The following is a 16,666-nucleotide window of genomic DNA, read 5'->3' as shown; positions in this document are numbered from 1 at the left end:
ATAGATCAATTTTCTCGCAAAGCTGTTTCTTCGGTGTGAACCCGCCTGATTATGTATCGATATACATAACGTTTATCTAAGCCAAAACTCAAAAAAATGGATCGAAGAAAGCATAACGCAGAATAAAATGTACCTAACTGACTACACACTCGAGAACACTGAACTACGTTATTATATTAGCCATTAGCCGAGGCAATTTATTGGTCCGAGCGCAACGAGGACCAATATAGTCGAGGATTTTTATGTTAATGTCACAGCTGTTGGATCTCCAAATAAATAAAATAAAAATAGACATTTATGCCTCAGTTATACATCTGCTTCTCACTTCAATTGCGAGTAAAATATACCAAAATATCCAATATTTTAGGTTATTTTACGCACGGTTAATACGGTTATTTTATTTTACGTCTACGCACTACTTAAAATCGAACTTTACGAGCATGAGAAGTGAAAATTAAAGAGAGCTTGATATAGTAACTCTTCAACTGACATCGTCGATTTTGATCTATGAACTATCGATCTATCATTGGTTCTACATACCTGTACTGTTATTAGCACTGGACGACATGTTCGGCGTCTCATTCTCTTGGTCGCTCTGACTGCTCGGCGTGGGCGGGTGGTCCGGGGTTGAAGGCGGCCGCATCGGCGAGGGCGCCGGCCGCTCTATATGCGCCGATTTGGTTTCCGTTTCTAACAACGACCTATCAATGCTCAGACTCGCTAGTTGAGGTACTATACTCGTTCTTAACGTTTCTGCGTATGATTTAATGTATTCTCCCAGTCGGCCCGCCGGTAATTCCCCCGTCCATTCTTCCGCTGTTTGGTCGCGATCGCTCGGCGACGTTCTTATTAGGCCGTCGCGCGCTATTCGGTTAATAGGTTGATGTCGTCCTAAGCGGCACGATTCGTAAGCCGTCGATAGTTCTCTGAAGAATGTTTTGATAGGGTCGGTTAAGACTTCGCCGTCGGCCGCTAGGACTACATAGGCAACGTCTCGGGAATACGAGTAAGGTTCGAGGGATAAGCGCTCCCAATGCCTCAACGCGTAGGGTGACAGTGATATCCAGTCGCGATCGTGTCCGACGAGTAGGGGAGGTACGGGTTGGGGCTCGCAGAGGTCCTCGTTGGAGCGGCCGGCGAGGCGGTGGAACTGTCTCCAGGTCAGCGGGCCGGCCACGCCGTCCCACATGCGGGCGCCGCAGCAGCGCTTCTGGATCGCGTCTTGCAGGAGGGGGCGGAGGCGGCGCATCAATCTGGAATGGGTTACCGAATGAAACGCGTGTTTTGCGAAGTTTAGTACTACTGATTATCAAAACCCAGTTCAGTTCAAATATATTTATTTCTCTAAGATTATAAATCACTTAAAGCGAGAAACAAACAAAGTTTTAGTAATTAATAACATAAATTACAGGTAATTAAATTTGCAACTTTATCTTAATTAATCTCACCTAATATAAAAAGATACTATAATATTAAAGTTGAACAGATAGTTGCCGAAAACACCATTGGTCTCACAAAGACGCAAAGGATTCGGTGGCTTGGCCATGTAGAGCGAATGGAAGGCGATCGGGTGGTGAAAAGAGCGTTCGAGGGAAAACCGACAGCACGCCGACCGGCCGGTCAAACTAGGTATCGATGGGCTGATGTGGTGGACGCGGATTACGTGAGGTCCAGGTTGAACCGGGATCGTTGGCGAGCAGTCGTGTTGGAGGCCAAGGCACACCGGGTCGCTGCGCCAGAGGAGCAAGTATATAGGCCAAGCGATACAGAATAAATAATAGTACTTGGTACAGGAGATTCTTACGAACTGATAGGACAATTTAAGAGTTAAGGAAAAAAATTTGTCGTTACCTGATGACGTCCCGGGAGCACCTGGGAGCCCGGGCGCCGATGAAGGGCCAGCGGTGGCAGGCGCCCCCCGCCCCCGCCCCCGCTGCCCCCGCGGCCCCCACCGCCCCCGCCGCCGCCCCCGCCCCCGCCGCCCGCAGCGCGCGCATGCACGCCGCGCCGCCGTCCGAGTATCTGCAACGGAAACACATTCTTAAACACACCTTCATTACTCTCTAATTGAGTAGTGTATATTTAATAGTTTTTAGGTTGCTGGATTCGTTAATCTATGCGTCCAAAGTTAAAACGGCCGTTTTTTGTTTTGAGTTCATAGATCGACGAATCCATCATCGTAAGAACTATTATAATGTACTTAAATACAAAATACAGTACATAGCGGCCCCCGTTTTTTAAGTATCTATCGTTAAATTTAAATAATCAAAATTATTTAGCAGTGGCGCTAGTGAACACGTTGATGGGCTCTTAATACCGCTGTAATAAATGTCAGAGTCAAACCCCTCGACCGAAGCCTAGTAATCTTAGTAATCGTAGTAGGCGATCTTGAAGCCTAGTAATTGTATATACTACGCCGCGCACATGCCGAGCACGGCGCCGGCCACGGACCCTAAGCTTCGCGTACTGCTGCGCGCTGGTATATATACTCACTCGAGCAGGTTGACGTCGTTCTGGTCGTGGCGCTCCCTGGCCGCGTGCCTGGCCGCTCTCGTGAGCGCGGAGGCGCCGCCGCCGCCCAGCGCCGCGCACATGCCGAGCACGGCGCCGGCCACGGACCCTAAGCTTCGCGTACTGCTGCGCGCTGGTATATATACTCACTCGAGCAGGTTGACGTCGTTCTGGTCGTGGCGCTCCCTGGCCGCGTGCCTGGCCGCTCTCGTGAGCGCGGAGGCGCCGCCGCCGCCCAGCGCCGCGCACATGCCGAGCACGGCGCCGGCCACGGACCCTAAGCTTCGCGTACTGCTGCGCGCTGGTATATATACTCACTCGAGCAGGTTGACGTCGTTCTGGTCGTGGCGCTCCCTGGCCGCGTGCCTGGCCGCTCTCGTGAGCGCGGAGGCGCCGCCGCCGCCCAGCGCCGCGCACATGCCGAGCACGGCGCCGGCCACGGACCCTAAGCTTCGCGTACTGCTGCGCGCTGGTATATATACTCACTCGAGCAGGTTGACGTCGTTCTGGTCGTGGCGCTCCCTGGCCGCGTGCCTGGCCGCTCTCGTGAGCGCGGAGGCGCCGCCGCCGCCCAGCGCCGCGCACATGCCGAGCACGGCGCCGGCCACGGACCCTAAGCTTCGCGTACTGCTGCGCGCTGGTATATATACTCACTCGAGCAGGTTGACGTCGTTCTGGTCGTGGCGCTCCCTGGCCGCGTGCCTGGCCGCTCTCGTGAGCGCGGAGGCGCCGCCGCCGCCCAGCGCCGCGCACATGCCGAGCACGGCGCCGGCCACGGACCCTAAGCTTCGCGTACTGCTGCGCGCTGGTATATATACTCACTCGAGCAGGTTGACGTCGTTCTGGTCGTGGCGCTCCCTGGCCGCGTGCCTGGCCGCTCTCGTGAGCGCGGAGGCGCCGCCGCCGCCCAGCGCCGCGCACATGCCGAGCACGGCGCCGGCCACGGACCCTAAGCTTCGCGTACTGCTGCGCGCTGGTATATATACTCACTCGAGCAGGTTGACGTCGTTCTGGTCGTGGCGCTCCCTGGCCGCGTGCCTGGCCGCTCTCGTGAGCGCGGAGGCGCCGCCGCCGCCCAGCGCCGCGCACATGCCGAGCACGGCGCCGGCCACGGACCCTAAGCTTCGCGTACTGCTGCGCGCTGGTATATATACTCACTCGAGCAGGTTGACGTCGTTCTGGTCGTGGCGCTCCCTGGCCGCGTGCCTGGCCGCTCTCGTGAGCGCGGAGGCGCCGCCGCCGCCCAGCGCCGCGCACATGCCGAGCACGGCGCCGGCCACGGACCCTAAGCTTCGCGTACTGCTGCGCGCTGGTATATATACTCACTCGAGCAGGTTGACGTCGTTCTGGTCGTGGCGCTCCCTGGCCGCGTGCCTGGCCGCTCTCGTGAGCGCGGAGGCGCCGCCGCCGCCCAGCGCCGCGCACATGCCGAGCACGGCGCCGGCCACGGACCCTAAGCTTCGCGTACTGCTGCGCGCTGGTATATATACTCACTCGAGCAGGTTGACGTCGTTCTGGTCGTGGCGCTCCCTGGCCGCGTGCCTGGCCGCTCTCGTGAGCGCGGAGGCGCCGCCGCCGCCCAGCGCCGCGCACATGCCGAGCACGGCGCCGGCCACGGACCCTAAGCTTCGCGTACTGCTGCGCGCTGGTATATATACTCACTCGAGCAGGTTGACGTCGTTCTGGTCGTGGCGCTCCCTGGCCGCGTGCCTGGCCGCTCTCGTGAGCGCGGAGGCGCCGCCGCCGCCCAGCGCCGCGCACATGCCGAGCACGGCGCCGGCCACGGACCCTAAGCTTCGCGTACTGCTGCGCGCTGGTATATATACTCACTCGAGCAGGTTGACGTCGTTCTGGTCGTGGCGCTCCCTGGCCGCGTGCCTGGCCGCTCTCGTGAGCGCGGAGGCGCCGCCGCCGCCCAGCGCCGCGCACATGCCGAGCACGGCGCCGGCCACGGACCCTAAGCTTCGCGTACTGCTGCGCGCTGGTATATATACTCACTCGAGCAGGTTGACGTCGTTCTGGTCGTGGCGCTCCCTGGCCGCGTGCCTGGCCGCTCTCGTGAGCGCGGAGGCGCCGCCGCCGCCCAGCGCCGCGCACATGCCGAGCACGGCGCCGGCCACGGACCCTAAGCTTCGCGTACTGCTGCGCGCTGGTATATATACTCACTCGAGCAGGTTGACGTCGTTCTGGTCGTGGCGCTCCCTGGCCGCGTGCCTGGCCGCTCTCGTGAGCGCGGAGGCGCCGCCGCCGCCCAGCGCCGCGCACATGCCGAGCACGGCGCCGGCCACGGACCCTAAGCTTCGCGTACTGCTGCGCGCTGGTATATATACTCACTCGAGCAGGTTGACGTCGTTCTGGTCGTGGCGCTCCCTGGCCGCGTGCCTGGCCGCTCTCGTGAGCGCGGAGGCGCCGCCGCCGCCCAGCGCCGCGCACATGCCGAGCACGGCGCCGGCCACGGACCCTAAGCTTCGCGTACTGCTGCGCGCTGGTATATATACTCACTCGAGCAGGTTGACGTCGTTCTGGTCGTGGCGCTCCCTGGCCGCGTGCCTGGCCGCTCTCGTGAGCGCGGAGGCGCCGCCGCCGCCCAGCGCCGCGCACATGCCGAGCACGGCGCCGGCCACGGACCCTAAGCTTCGCGTACTGCTGCGCGCTGGTATATATACTCACTCGAGCAGGTTGACGTCGTTCTGGTCGTGGCGCTCCCTGGCCGCGTGCCTGGCCGCTCTCGTGAGCGCGGAGGCGCCGCCGCCGCCCAGCGCCGCGCACATGCCGAGCACGGCGCCGGCCACGGACCCTAAGCTTCGCGTACTGCTGCGCGCTGGTATATATACTCACTCGAGCAGGTTGACGTCGTTCTGGTCGTGGCGCTCCCTGGCCGCGTGCCTGGCCGCTCTCGTGAGCGCGGAGGCGCCGCCGCCGCCCAGCGCCGCGCACATGCCGAGCACGGCGCCGGCCACGGACCCTAAGCTTCGCGTACTGCTGCGCGCTGGTATTTCCGCTATGCCCGTGATCTCCATCTCGTCCTGCGAATGTTAATATTACGTAAATAACGCTATCGTATAACAAAACCCACCTACCGAAATATCGTATAATGCAACCATTGGCGCAGACCGCTCAGCGAGGCTACGGCCGCGTATACGTCAGCGCTGACGTTCGTCAACACTCGGCTGTCTGCGTTATTCTAAAACGCTCCCTGAACATTATACATATTTGCCTGTACAACGCAGACAGTCATTGCAAAAGTAAAACCAGCCTTGACGATGACAGACCTGGGTGTATAAGAGCTACTCACCTCGTAGAAGAGGCCGGCCTTGTGCGCGAGCCGGCGGTTGACGACGGCGCTGAAGCCGCACGTGCAGCGGCCGGGGTCCTCGTCGGCCGCTTCTGCGGTTTCTGGCAGGTACGTGGACGCGTCCGCGCCTCGAATGTTGCCGACAACCTGATAAAAAAAAAGGTTATAAATAATCATATTGGCTTGATCCTACTGACTGCGCCAGTATTAATTTTTCAACAAAATATTTTATGGATATCATACCTCAGTTTCATTTTACATACTTCCAACTTCAACATTTATTTAGCAAATAGGCCACAAGGGCACTTTTACACGTCAACTTTCAACATGGAATTTATATACAAGCAAAAAAAAACATCAACAATTATAATTATAAAATCCATCTAACTGTAAATATCAATTCAAACGAAAGTATTACAACTACTTGGAGATGTATAAAGTCTCTAAATGTCGATAATTACAAAAAAAAAACCGTAATAATAATATTAAAAAAAGTCACATTTATTGCGTTTTGGTACAAAAACCATCGACTTTTTTGGTCAACCGAGATCTCCTAGAGATTGCCGATCCCTGGTAAGGTAACATGGCGGGCAGGCCTCGCAGCTTGCAGGCGGCTCGGAAGGGCGGGTAAGGGTATCATGTACAGTATACCTTGGGCCCCGCGTTGCAGACGCACAGCGTGCAGCTGTCGAAGTTGTGGTCGCGGAACACGTTGAGCACGGTGTCGGCCAGCAGCACGTTGAGCAGCAGCGGGCAGGCCTTGCAGGCGGCGCGCGGCGTGGCGGGGGAGGCGGGGGAGGCGGCGCGCGGCGCGGCGGCGGCGGCGGGGGAGGTGGAGGGGGGCGCGGCGCCGGGCAGCGGCGTGGCGGGCGGCTTGGCCGGCGACGCCAGGGGGGAGGCGGGCCGCTTCGTCCCTATCAAATAAAAAATAATCAAATATCATATATTCAACATTATTTTTTTCAAAATGTAGTCGAATTCTGAGGTCTTCGGAAGGAGCATTCCACGGGCTGTCCCGTACAAAAGCATTTTCCTGTTGCGACTTTTTTTCGACGTTTAAAGCAGATGATAATTTTTTTGTGCATATTTTTGACTGACACAAAAAAGGAAAATCTTATACCTGCAAGTCCTGCAGCAAATTCGTGAAATGCTCCAGAAAACAACAAAATTTCGGGCCATTAACCGCTGCCAATCTGAGTCTGTTTTTAATGCGTAACTTTATTCATTGTCATACAACGACAAAATGTCTTCTTTATAAGTTTATTATAAAGAAGAAATGTTGTCAAGACTTACAATTAACACAATGTATCATTACCACCACGACAACGTCCGACAAACGTGTCTGTACCTGTCCGTGTGTCTGTGTGCTAAAAAATTCCGTCTACACGACTAACACGATACAGACGCTAGGGGTGCATATTCATTCTTATACATATTCATATTCATAGTGACGGTCGAGAGCGACGATGACGGCAGGGAGACGCACATTTGTATGTTTAGGCTATACCCGTCTCTTTCTAACTATATATTAATTTAAAAAAACCGAAGTTAATTACCTGTCTGCGGCTGCGGCTCCTCTTCACTCTGTTGCCACCGCGGTCGGTACACGGCGTGCGGCGGTAACGTGACGGGCGGGAGCGACGAGGACGGCAGGGAGACGAGAGGAGCGCATTTGTATGTTTAGGCTACCCGTCTCTTTAAACCTATATTAATTAGAAAAGACCGCCGTTAGTTACCTGTCTGCGGCTGCGGCTCCTCTTCACTCTGTTGCCACCACGGTCGGTACACGGCGTGCGGCGGTAACGTGACGGGCGGGAGCGACGAGGACGGCAGGGAGACGAGAGGAGCGCATTTGTATGTTTAGGCTACCCGTCTCTTTAAACCTATATTAATTAGAAAAGACCGCCGTTAGTTACCTGTCTGCGGCTGCGGCTCCTCTTCACTCTGTTGCCACCGCGGTCGGTACACGGCGTGCGGCGGTAACGTGACGGGCGGGAGCGACGATGACGGCAGGGAGACGAGAGGAGCGCATTTGTATGTTTAGGCTACCCGTCTCTTTCTAACTATATTAATTAGATAAGACCGCCGTTAGTTACCTGTCTGCGGCTGCGGCTCCTCTTCACTCTGTTGCCACCGCGGTCGGTACACGGCGTGCGGCGGTAACGTGACGGGCGGGAGCGACGAGGACGGCAGGGAGACGAGAGGAGCGCATTTGTATGTTTAGGCTACCCGTCTCTTTCTAACTATATTAATTAGATAAGACCGCCGTTAGTTACCTGTCTGCGGCTGCGGCTCCTCTTCACTCTGTTGCCACCGCGGTCGGTACACGGCGTGCGGCGGTAACGTGACGGGCGGGAGCGACGAGGACGGCAGGGATAACAGGGGCGCGTATTTGGATGACCCGACGCACTTGTACACGGTGGGCGGTTTGAACACATACGACCAATCCTGCGGAGACAAAATAGTATGAAGGACAATATGAAAGATTCTATTGAAAATATTACGTTACATTTACAAAAAATAATTTGAATTCAGCTATGTACTGTCCTTGCCTTTGTCTCGTGTAGAAAAGAAAAAAGCTCTACGCGCGTATTCATAAAATATTAACACTACTATGATTTTTTTGAAGTTTCTGAGAACAAACTTAATAAAAAATATTTCTCGAAAACTATAAGGATTTGACTAGTGGGGGTTTCATATTTGTATTAAATATCCATTAAGCTATATATTACGCTATTATTTGAGCGATGTCCTATTTTTAGGTGAATTCCCACACTGTGGCACGTCGTCGTCCAGGGTGAACCCAGGTGATGGGGCAGCGTATGCCTCCAACGAGGAAACATATGTGCCATTTTCAATCAAAAGGGTACTTATTGTCGGTTGTCAATAAGGCGCTATTTCCATACAGCTTCAATTTGAAATCAACCTTATTGACAAGCGACAATGTGGTATATTTTGGTTGAAAATGTCACATATGACAGAAGAACAGTAACTCACCTCAATAGGCTCGTGAGGAGGCGTGGCGTGAGGCGTGAGGTGCGGATGCGCGTGTGAATGCGCATGCCTCAACGGCTCCAACTCCAGGGTGAACCCAGGTGATGGGGCAGCGTGCGGCTCCAACGAGGGTGGGGTGGGGAACATCTTGCTCAGCTCTTCGGCCCGCACCATTCGCCCGCGGGTCTCTTCGAACGACTTATTCGAGTCCGGCGGCGTTTGTACTTGAAGCTGTGATAAATAGGATAGTTAACAAGTTGATATGACGCAAGCGAACTCAGAAGAGGTGTGAGGCAGGATTTAGGGTTTAATTCCTTTTCTCTCCACTATAATTATTTTGTTTCAATTAAAATGGACGTAGATGTTCAACATTTTTGAACTCTATTTTTATTTGTCTCGTTGTAAGCCTGCCAACTTCTTCAGAGCTTGCTCGCGTGTTAGACGTTGTGGAAACCTTATGTTGTTGCTTCTTATGTTGCATCCATTTTTGACACTGCATGTGTCATGAAAAATAATGTACACATTTATGTTATGATGTATGACAAATGTTATTATAAATATTGCGAAATTTTGTATACAGAATTATCCCTCGAGCGCGATTAAAAAATAAAATTCATCAAGTGATGTTATAATATTGGAAATGATTGTTCGTTTGTCTGGTTACACAGTATTCTTGTATAAAAAGGAGGCTAGCAAACGCCCTGGGGATACTTCAATGTGTACTGTCCAATTGTTACCGAAAACATGATCAAAAATTATTTAAACCTTCAGATCAGTTATTAGTTAGTAAATATCATAAGATTAGGTAAGTAAGCGAAATGTTCAGTCAGTTAGAAATATAGTTGACTCCACTCTAAATGCAGCGGGATCTCAAATTTCTGTAGCTACGTAGTTGTTTTTAATTTCAATACATACCAACTTTAGTAAACACAGTAAAACAGATATTTATTACTTAATTTAAAGGGATTATGGACAAAACAACATGCCTTATTAGACCACGCGACATTTACTGCTTCAAAATATCAACACTGCATAGAATGTTCTTTTATCATACTAATTGGTCTCAGGCCTAAAACATCTTGACAGACGATTTAAGCAGTGTCTGTACGCGAGGGGCTGTATAAGTCTAATTGGTGTAAACGTCGCGCAACCCTCGACCTTAAGGAGTAATAAATAAGGGTGCACACTCACAAGTCTTACCGTCTCATCCCCGCTGGCCGCGTCGTCGGAGTTCTCGAAGATCTGGTCGAGGTCCTTCAGCGTGGGACAGAGGCCGTCAGACGTGTACAGGTTCTTGTACGCTGCGTCATCCTGAAATCAAAATGAAAAATGATTTATTTATGTATCATAAATGCAGATTACACAGTAGAATTAAATTTTTAGGAGTATTCTATTGTTAGACAGCCTAGGAATAGTGTCCTGAGCCCTAAACTAGGTAAACCTGTCTTATAGGGATCAGGGAATAAGCCACCTCTAGTTCTAGCAATGCAGCAAAGTGAGCAAAGGTTGGTTGTGTACAGAAGTTAAAAATAGATACCGAAGGTCAGATTGGAATCCGATTGAGTTGAAATTTGAAATACCACATTATTATGATGATTAGTGACGTTTTCAACTAAAAGGTACCACATTGTCGGTTGTCGATAAGGTTGATTTCAAATTGAAGCCTTATTGGAAATAGCGTCTTATTGACAATAAGTACCCTTTTAGTTGAAAATGGCACATTTAGAGCTGATTTGAGAGATACGGGGCAAATATGTTTGCAGCTGACTGTGAATAGCCAAAGCACCAATTGTCTCAGTGACATAGTGAGTGGAAGTAGACGTGGTCCTCACATGGTCGTGCTTGCCGTCCTTGTGGTCGGGCATGACGGCCATGCGCGTGTGGTCGTGGCCGGCGTACAGGTCGCCGCCCGCGCTGCCGAGCGCCAGCTCCTCTCGGAACGTGTTCTCGTCGCTCTTGAAACGCTTCACTGGGTGTTCCAGCCTGTGGACACAACACTAAATATTTAACGAGGTGTCAAACAAAATAGACATGAAGCCTGAAGTAAAGTTGTGCCTTCAAGAATTTTCTCCATTCATCCACATAGTGACTAAGGCTTACTGATATTCTTGTAACCAGATGAAGAACACAACAAACTCAAACTAATGAAATGTTGATGCGCACATTGGTAACGTGATGTCGCGAGCCCTAGATTCACGTCAAGTTATCTCGACTCCTGACGCGACCGTGGTGGATTCTCGCAAAAATAAACTCTCAATCAAAGTGTATAAGGCTCTAAATTAAACTATAAATTTTCAGAAAATAATTCAAGTGTCAAGAAATGCTACAGTTTACCTGCCAGCCAAAGGTTAGCGGAGAACATGCAAAAAATCTCAGGCACATAAATTAGTTAGCAAAAATTCAAAGTTCTTATTGAAAGTTGGTGCTGGTGAAATTACATGATCTATTTGTGAATATGTATTTCTAAGCCTCAAACGTCGCAAATATGCCACACTAGGTAGTAGCTACATATTTGCAGCGTTTGGGGTGGAAACCCCAAACGCTGCAAATATGTGTATGTGCTGGGGCCGTGGGGACCTAGCGCGCGTCGCCTCTATGAGGAGCTGGCAAAGCGCCTCATACAGGCTTCTGGTGACCAGAGGGCTGGCCAATATTTTGCCCAGCGGATTAGCATTGCTATCCAGCGGGGCAATGCGGCCAGCCTTCTAGGCACCCTACCGAGCGAATTCGACTTAGGCCAAAAATTTTATTTATAAGTTTTTTAATTTTTAAGTGTTTGTTAATAAATAAAGGAAATCCAATATATTTAAATTAATTATGTAACGCGGCACTTTCTCAAATAAATCATAAGCCATGTTTAGTTCACATGAAGGCTACTAGATGGCGCTAGTAGGCCCTGAATTCGAGGTAAACTTTGGACATATTTTATCTTTCCCGTAGCTTTAAAATTCTAAAACCTTGTGTAACTTGACTAAATATTTTTTTTACAAATAATTTACTAACACAATAATAAACAAAATTTCTAAGCCTTTACTTTAATGATGAAGTAAATTATCGAATATTATGTAATGGGAATGGGGTTGGCAACTGTCAAAGTAATAGTAGTAAGTAGTAGAAAAGTAACGGTTTTTTTTAAGGTTTGCAGCGATTGCGCCATCATAGCTTGCCCCTTTTTCTATGAGATTTGGTTTAAAGGGCTGGCATCCAGAGGGCATTAAAAAACAAAAATTTGACACAATTCTAGGATTGACAGGGCAAGCTATGCTGGCGCCATCTGCTAATTATTTCGATTGGCCAACCCCATTAACACCTTTTTGTGTTGAAAAATAGTCATATTCGAGTGAGACTATTGTTTACAAATCAAAAAGGTTCAGAGGTACGTCCTCTGAGGCGGACACCAATATTAATGGAGCGTTAAATCGCGCTCAGTTCTCACCTAACACCTTGCAGCACCTCTAAAGACCTGTGAGGGAGAGGAAGGGTTCTTTGGACTCACCAAGCACAATTGTAGACTCTAGTTCCTCATAACGTGAAATAAGAATTGAAACGCCGATTTGCAACACAATTATATTATTAATAAATTAGACGCGTATACATGACATGTTATTTCTTTGAAGGATATTGCAAAAGTAAAAAGCTTGACAATGGCCGCGCTTATATAGGTCGCAGGAAACCCGTAGCGCGCGATGTGTGCAGCGCAGCGCCATCTACCATGAAATTGAGTATGCTTTCTTGCTTGCCGCAACATACTCCCGCCTAAAGAATAGCAGAATCCTTTCTTCTCACATCTGGTAGTGGACAGAGCTTCGAAATCGAGCGGGTTAGCACTCCAGTTGCTGTGCGGACTTCGTAGACTCGTGTCACGTTGTCTTGTCCAGGGTGTTTCTGTACAACTCTACCTAGTAGCCATTTACTAGGAGGTAATCTATGATCCTTAATTAGTATGAGGTCTCCGACGTTAAACTCTTGTTTTCTGATTTTCCACTTCGGTCTCTCTTGTAATCTTGTTAGAAATTCAGTTTGCCATTTTCTCCAAAATATTTGTAGCATTTTCTGAATGTTTTGCCATCTTGATAATGAATTTGTCTTATGTTGTGTTAAATCTCTCTCCGGGATGGTGACTAACGGTTCTCCGACAAGAAAATGTGCTGGTGTCAGCGGCTCTAGGTCATCAGGATGATCGCTCAGCGGTGATAAAGGTCTTGAGTTCAGACAAGCCTCGACCTGGTTCAAAAGAGTTGTAAATTCTTCGAAGGTAGGTGTAGCGTCTCCGAGAGTTCTCTTAAGATGAAACTTGATACTCTTGACTCCGGCCTCCCACAATCCGCCATGGTTTGGTGATCCAGGAGGGATGAACTTCCACTTGGTGCCTTCTGTATCTAGTAGGGCTGCTAGTTCAACAGGGATTGTTGACTTGCCAAGTCTCCAAGTCTCTAGTATTTCTTTGCTCGAGGAAATGAAGTTAGTCCCGTGGTCACTCCACATCTCCTTGACGAATCCTCTTCGTGATGTAAATCTTCTAAATGCTGCCATGAACGCTTCCATAGACATGTTGCTCACACATTCTATATGTATTGCTTTAGTTACCATGCAGATGAAGATGCTTATATATGCTTTGAAAGTCTTTGTTCCTCGTCCAGGGCTCATGCGCACGTTTACTGGACCTGCGAAATCTACACCAGTTGTAAGGAACGCTCTTGACGGCTTCACTCGTATCTCAGGTAAGTCACCCATCAGTTGAGTTACTGTCTTTGCTTTTTGTTTAGCACAAGGAAAGCAATTTCTCACGTATGTTTTTATAGTGTTTCCTGCGTCAATCAGCCAGTATCTTCCTCTAAGATATGTAGTCATCAGTTGAGGGCCTCCATGCAACGTCTTCTTGTGTGCGTCGTTAAGTAAAAGTGGTATCAGTACGTTGTTCTTGGACAGGATAATTGGATGTTTGCTCAGGAACTCTAAATCTGCATGTTTCAATCTTCCTCCAACTCTCAGGATTTGTTTGTCATCGAGAAAAGGCGTAAATGACAGTAAACGACTTCTTTTCTTCAATGTTGTGTGATTTCTCAGAGCTTCGATTTCTTGTGGAAATTCTAGTTGTTGAGAAAGCTTGATACATGTTGTAAGTGCTTCTTCTCGCTCATCATGAGTTACATATTGAGGTAAGTTTTCTTTTACATGTTTGTTTTTTAAGATAAGCCATCTTCTACAGTAGGCTATGACTGAGATGAGTTTTCTCAATGATGAATATCTCTTTGAAATTGTAAGTATGAAATCTTCTGTCTTCTGAGTCTTCTCTGACAAGGTAGTAGTTGCGCATTTGATAGATTTTCTTGTTTCTAGATCTGTATCTTCTACTTCATAGTGTTCTCTTCTCCATTCTCTTTGATGTAAAAATGTTGGGCCTTGAAACCATAGTGTATGTTCTTTTAATTTCTCAGGTGTGACTCCTCTCGATGCTGGATCTGCAGGGTTTTCTTTTGTGTTCACGTACGACCATGTTGTATCTATGTTGTTGTTGATTGCAATGACTCGGTTTTTCACAAATGTTGTCCACTTCAGCGGGTCTCCGAGAATCCAGGCTAAGGTTACTTTTGAATCTGAATAAGCGTATGTATGGTTGTGCTCGATTCTCATAGCTGTAGCGACGTGTTTCAGTAGTTGGCTCAGTAGCAGTGCTGCACTCAGTTCAAGACGGGGCAAAGTGAGTTGTTTTTTCAACGGTGAGATTTTTGTTTTTGCCATGATGAGTGATATTTTGACTTCTCCGTCTGGTTGGATTACTTTGCTGTAGACTACTGCTGCGTAGGCTGACATTGATGCATCAGCAAAGCCATGCAGTTCTACTAACTCGCTGTTGTTGGTCGTTCCGATCCATCTCTCAAGCTTCACGTCTGACAGGTGCTCTATGCCTCTGCAGAAAGTCTTCCACTCTGTCTTCAAGTCTTCAGGTAACTCTGTGTCCCATGATAATTCTCTTGACCAGGTCTTCTGTAGAAATATTTTCGCCATGGCTACAGATGGTGCTAGCCAACCCATTGGATCAAACAGGGAAGCGATGACTGTTAAGACGTTTCTCTTTGTTACTTGCTGCTCAGATAAAGTGTTGATTTTGTTTGTTACTAAGAGGGTATCTTCGTTTGAGTTCCAAGTGATTCCTAATGTTTTGATTGTCTCTTTTTTGTTGATATCTATCTCAGAATTTTTCGCTCTCTTCTCTGGTTCTACTGTGTTTATGAATTCTTTGCTGTTTGAAGACCATTTTTGTAACTCGAAGCCTCCTCTTCTTAGTACTTCTGTCAGTTGACGTTTAGCCTCTACTGCGGTTTCTATTGTATTTCCCCCTGACAGTACATCATCCATGTAGAAAGAATGGTTGATGATTTCTCGAGCTTGTGCATAATCTTCTGTGTTTGCCTCATCGATTGCTATCTGTCTCAGGGTTTTGATTGCTAAGAATGGTGCACATGCTGTTCCGAAGGTTACAGTTAGCATTCTATACTCTCTTATGTCTTCATCAGGGCTGAATCTCCAAAGTATTCTCTGAAAGTCTGTGTCTTCTCTTCTTACAAGGATCTGCCGGTACATTTTGATGACATCGGCGACAAAGCAGACTTTATGCGTTCTCCATCTCATAAGAATGTCTCGAAGATCTCCCAGAAGTGACGGACCAATTAGCAGTTCTGAGTTGAGGCTTACTCCGTTGGCTCCTCTGCATGAAGCATCATAAACTACCCGAAGCTTAGTAGTGTCTCTATCTTCACGGATCACAGGATGATGTGACAGGTATACTCTTCTGTCTGGCTCTCTCATAGGTTCATCTCGTTCAACTAATTCCATATGTTGTAACATTATGTACTCTCTCATGACTTCATTGTAGGATTCTCTCAATTTTGTGTTTGCTTCTAATCTTCTCTCAGTGCTCATGAATCTTCTCAGTGCGATTTCTCTAGAATTCTCTGGTAAAGTAGGTTTGTCACATTTGAATGGAAGTGATACGATGTATCTTCCGTTTGTATCTCTTGCTACTGTATCTTGATAAATGTTCTCAGCTCTAAGTTCTTGTGGGGTGAGAGTGTCGTTTTCCTCTGACTCTAATCTCTCTGTCTCCCAAAATTTTTCTACCATCTTCTCTAATGTTATGTTCAGATGCATGCTTTTGAACTCTCTCATGTGGTTGTTGTTCAACTGACCTCCTGACAGGATGTATCCCAAGCGAGTTTGTTGTGCTATGGGAGTACCTGGTTCTCCTTTAATCACTCCGTTCATCAAAATGTCTGTGTAGATGTGAACTCCAAGTAGTAGATCAATGTTGCTTGGTGTATGGTAAGTTGGGTCTGCAAGTGACAAGTATTGCAGATGACTCCATTTCTGTGGACTGATTGGGACTTCAGGCATAATGTCGGTGACATCTTGAACAATGTAGGCTGTGCAGTTGACTTTGAAGTTGTCATTGAACCTTGAGTAAACTTCTATATCTGTAGCGGACTTGATTCTTGTTGACATATGACCCACTCCGGTAACTAATCCATCAGCTGGTTTTCTTCGCAGCTGTAATTGTTTGACAGTTGCTTCACTTATAAATGATTCTTGTGAACAGGGATCAATGAGTGCTCGTAGAACTTGTATACCATGGCCAGTCTTAATGTTTACTAGTGCGGTAGCCATGAGCGCAGTATGACTCTGAGTGATAAGGTAGTTTCTTATTTTTGGCGTATCTGAAGGTTTTGTAGTAGTCTCTTCTCTCAAATTTGTAGCGGTTTCTCTCGATGTAGATTGTATTGGATTTTCTCTCTTCTCAGTTGGTTGGTTTTCAAAATGAAGTAAAGAATGATGTCTTTTTTGGCAATGATGACAAGATACTCTGGA

General features: G+C 48.8%; 1 protein-coding gene across 1 annotated transcript in view; it reads right to left on the bottom strand.

Moving 5' to 3' along the window:
• LOC134742316 (mediator of RNA polymerase II transcription subunit 13-like) overlaps positions 1–16,666 on the bottom strand; it is a 154,206-nt gene that overhangs the window by 10,154 nt on the left and 127,386 nt on the right. Inside the window, exons 12-21 of the mRNA XM_063675367.1 lie at positions 10,633–10,783; positions 9,992–10,111; positions 8,804–9,031; positions 8,078–8,254; positions 7,363–7,480; positions 6,458–6,720; positions 5,807–5,953; positions 5,350–5,537; positions 1,852–2,022; positions 541–1,253 (exon numbers count right to left, since the gene is read on the bottom strand). Of these exons, the coding sequence (XP_063531437.1) occupies positions 541–1,253; positions 1,852–2,022; positions 5,350–5,537; positions 5,807–5,953; positions 6,458–6,720; positions 7,363–7,480; positions 8,078–8,254; positions 8,804–9,031; positions 9,992–10,111; positions 10,633–10,783 (2,276 nt within the window). The remainder of the gene's footprint in view (positions 1–540; positions 1,254–1,851; positions 2,023–5,349; positions 5,538–5,806; positions 5,954–6,457; positions 6,721–7,362; positions 7,481–8,077; positions 8,255–8,803; positions 9,032–9,991; positions 10,112–10,632; positions 10,784–16,666) is intronic.

Source organism: Cydia strobilella, chromosome 6 (assembly GCF_947568885.1).
Source record: "Cydia strobilella chromosome 6, ilCydStro3.1, whole genome shotgun sequence".
Taxonomy (NCBI): domain Eukaryota; kingdom Metazoa; phylum Arthropoda; class Insecta; order Lepidoptera; family Tortricidae; genus Cydia; species Cydia strobilella.
The sequence above is the reverse complement of the archived record's forward strand: the minus strand, read 5'-3'. Positions and strand labels throughout refer to the sequence as shown.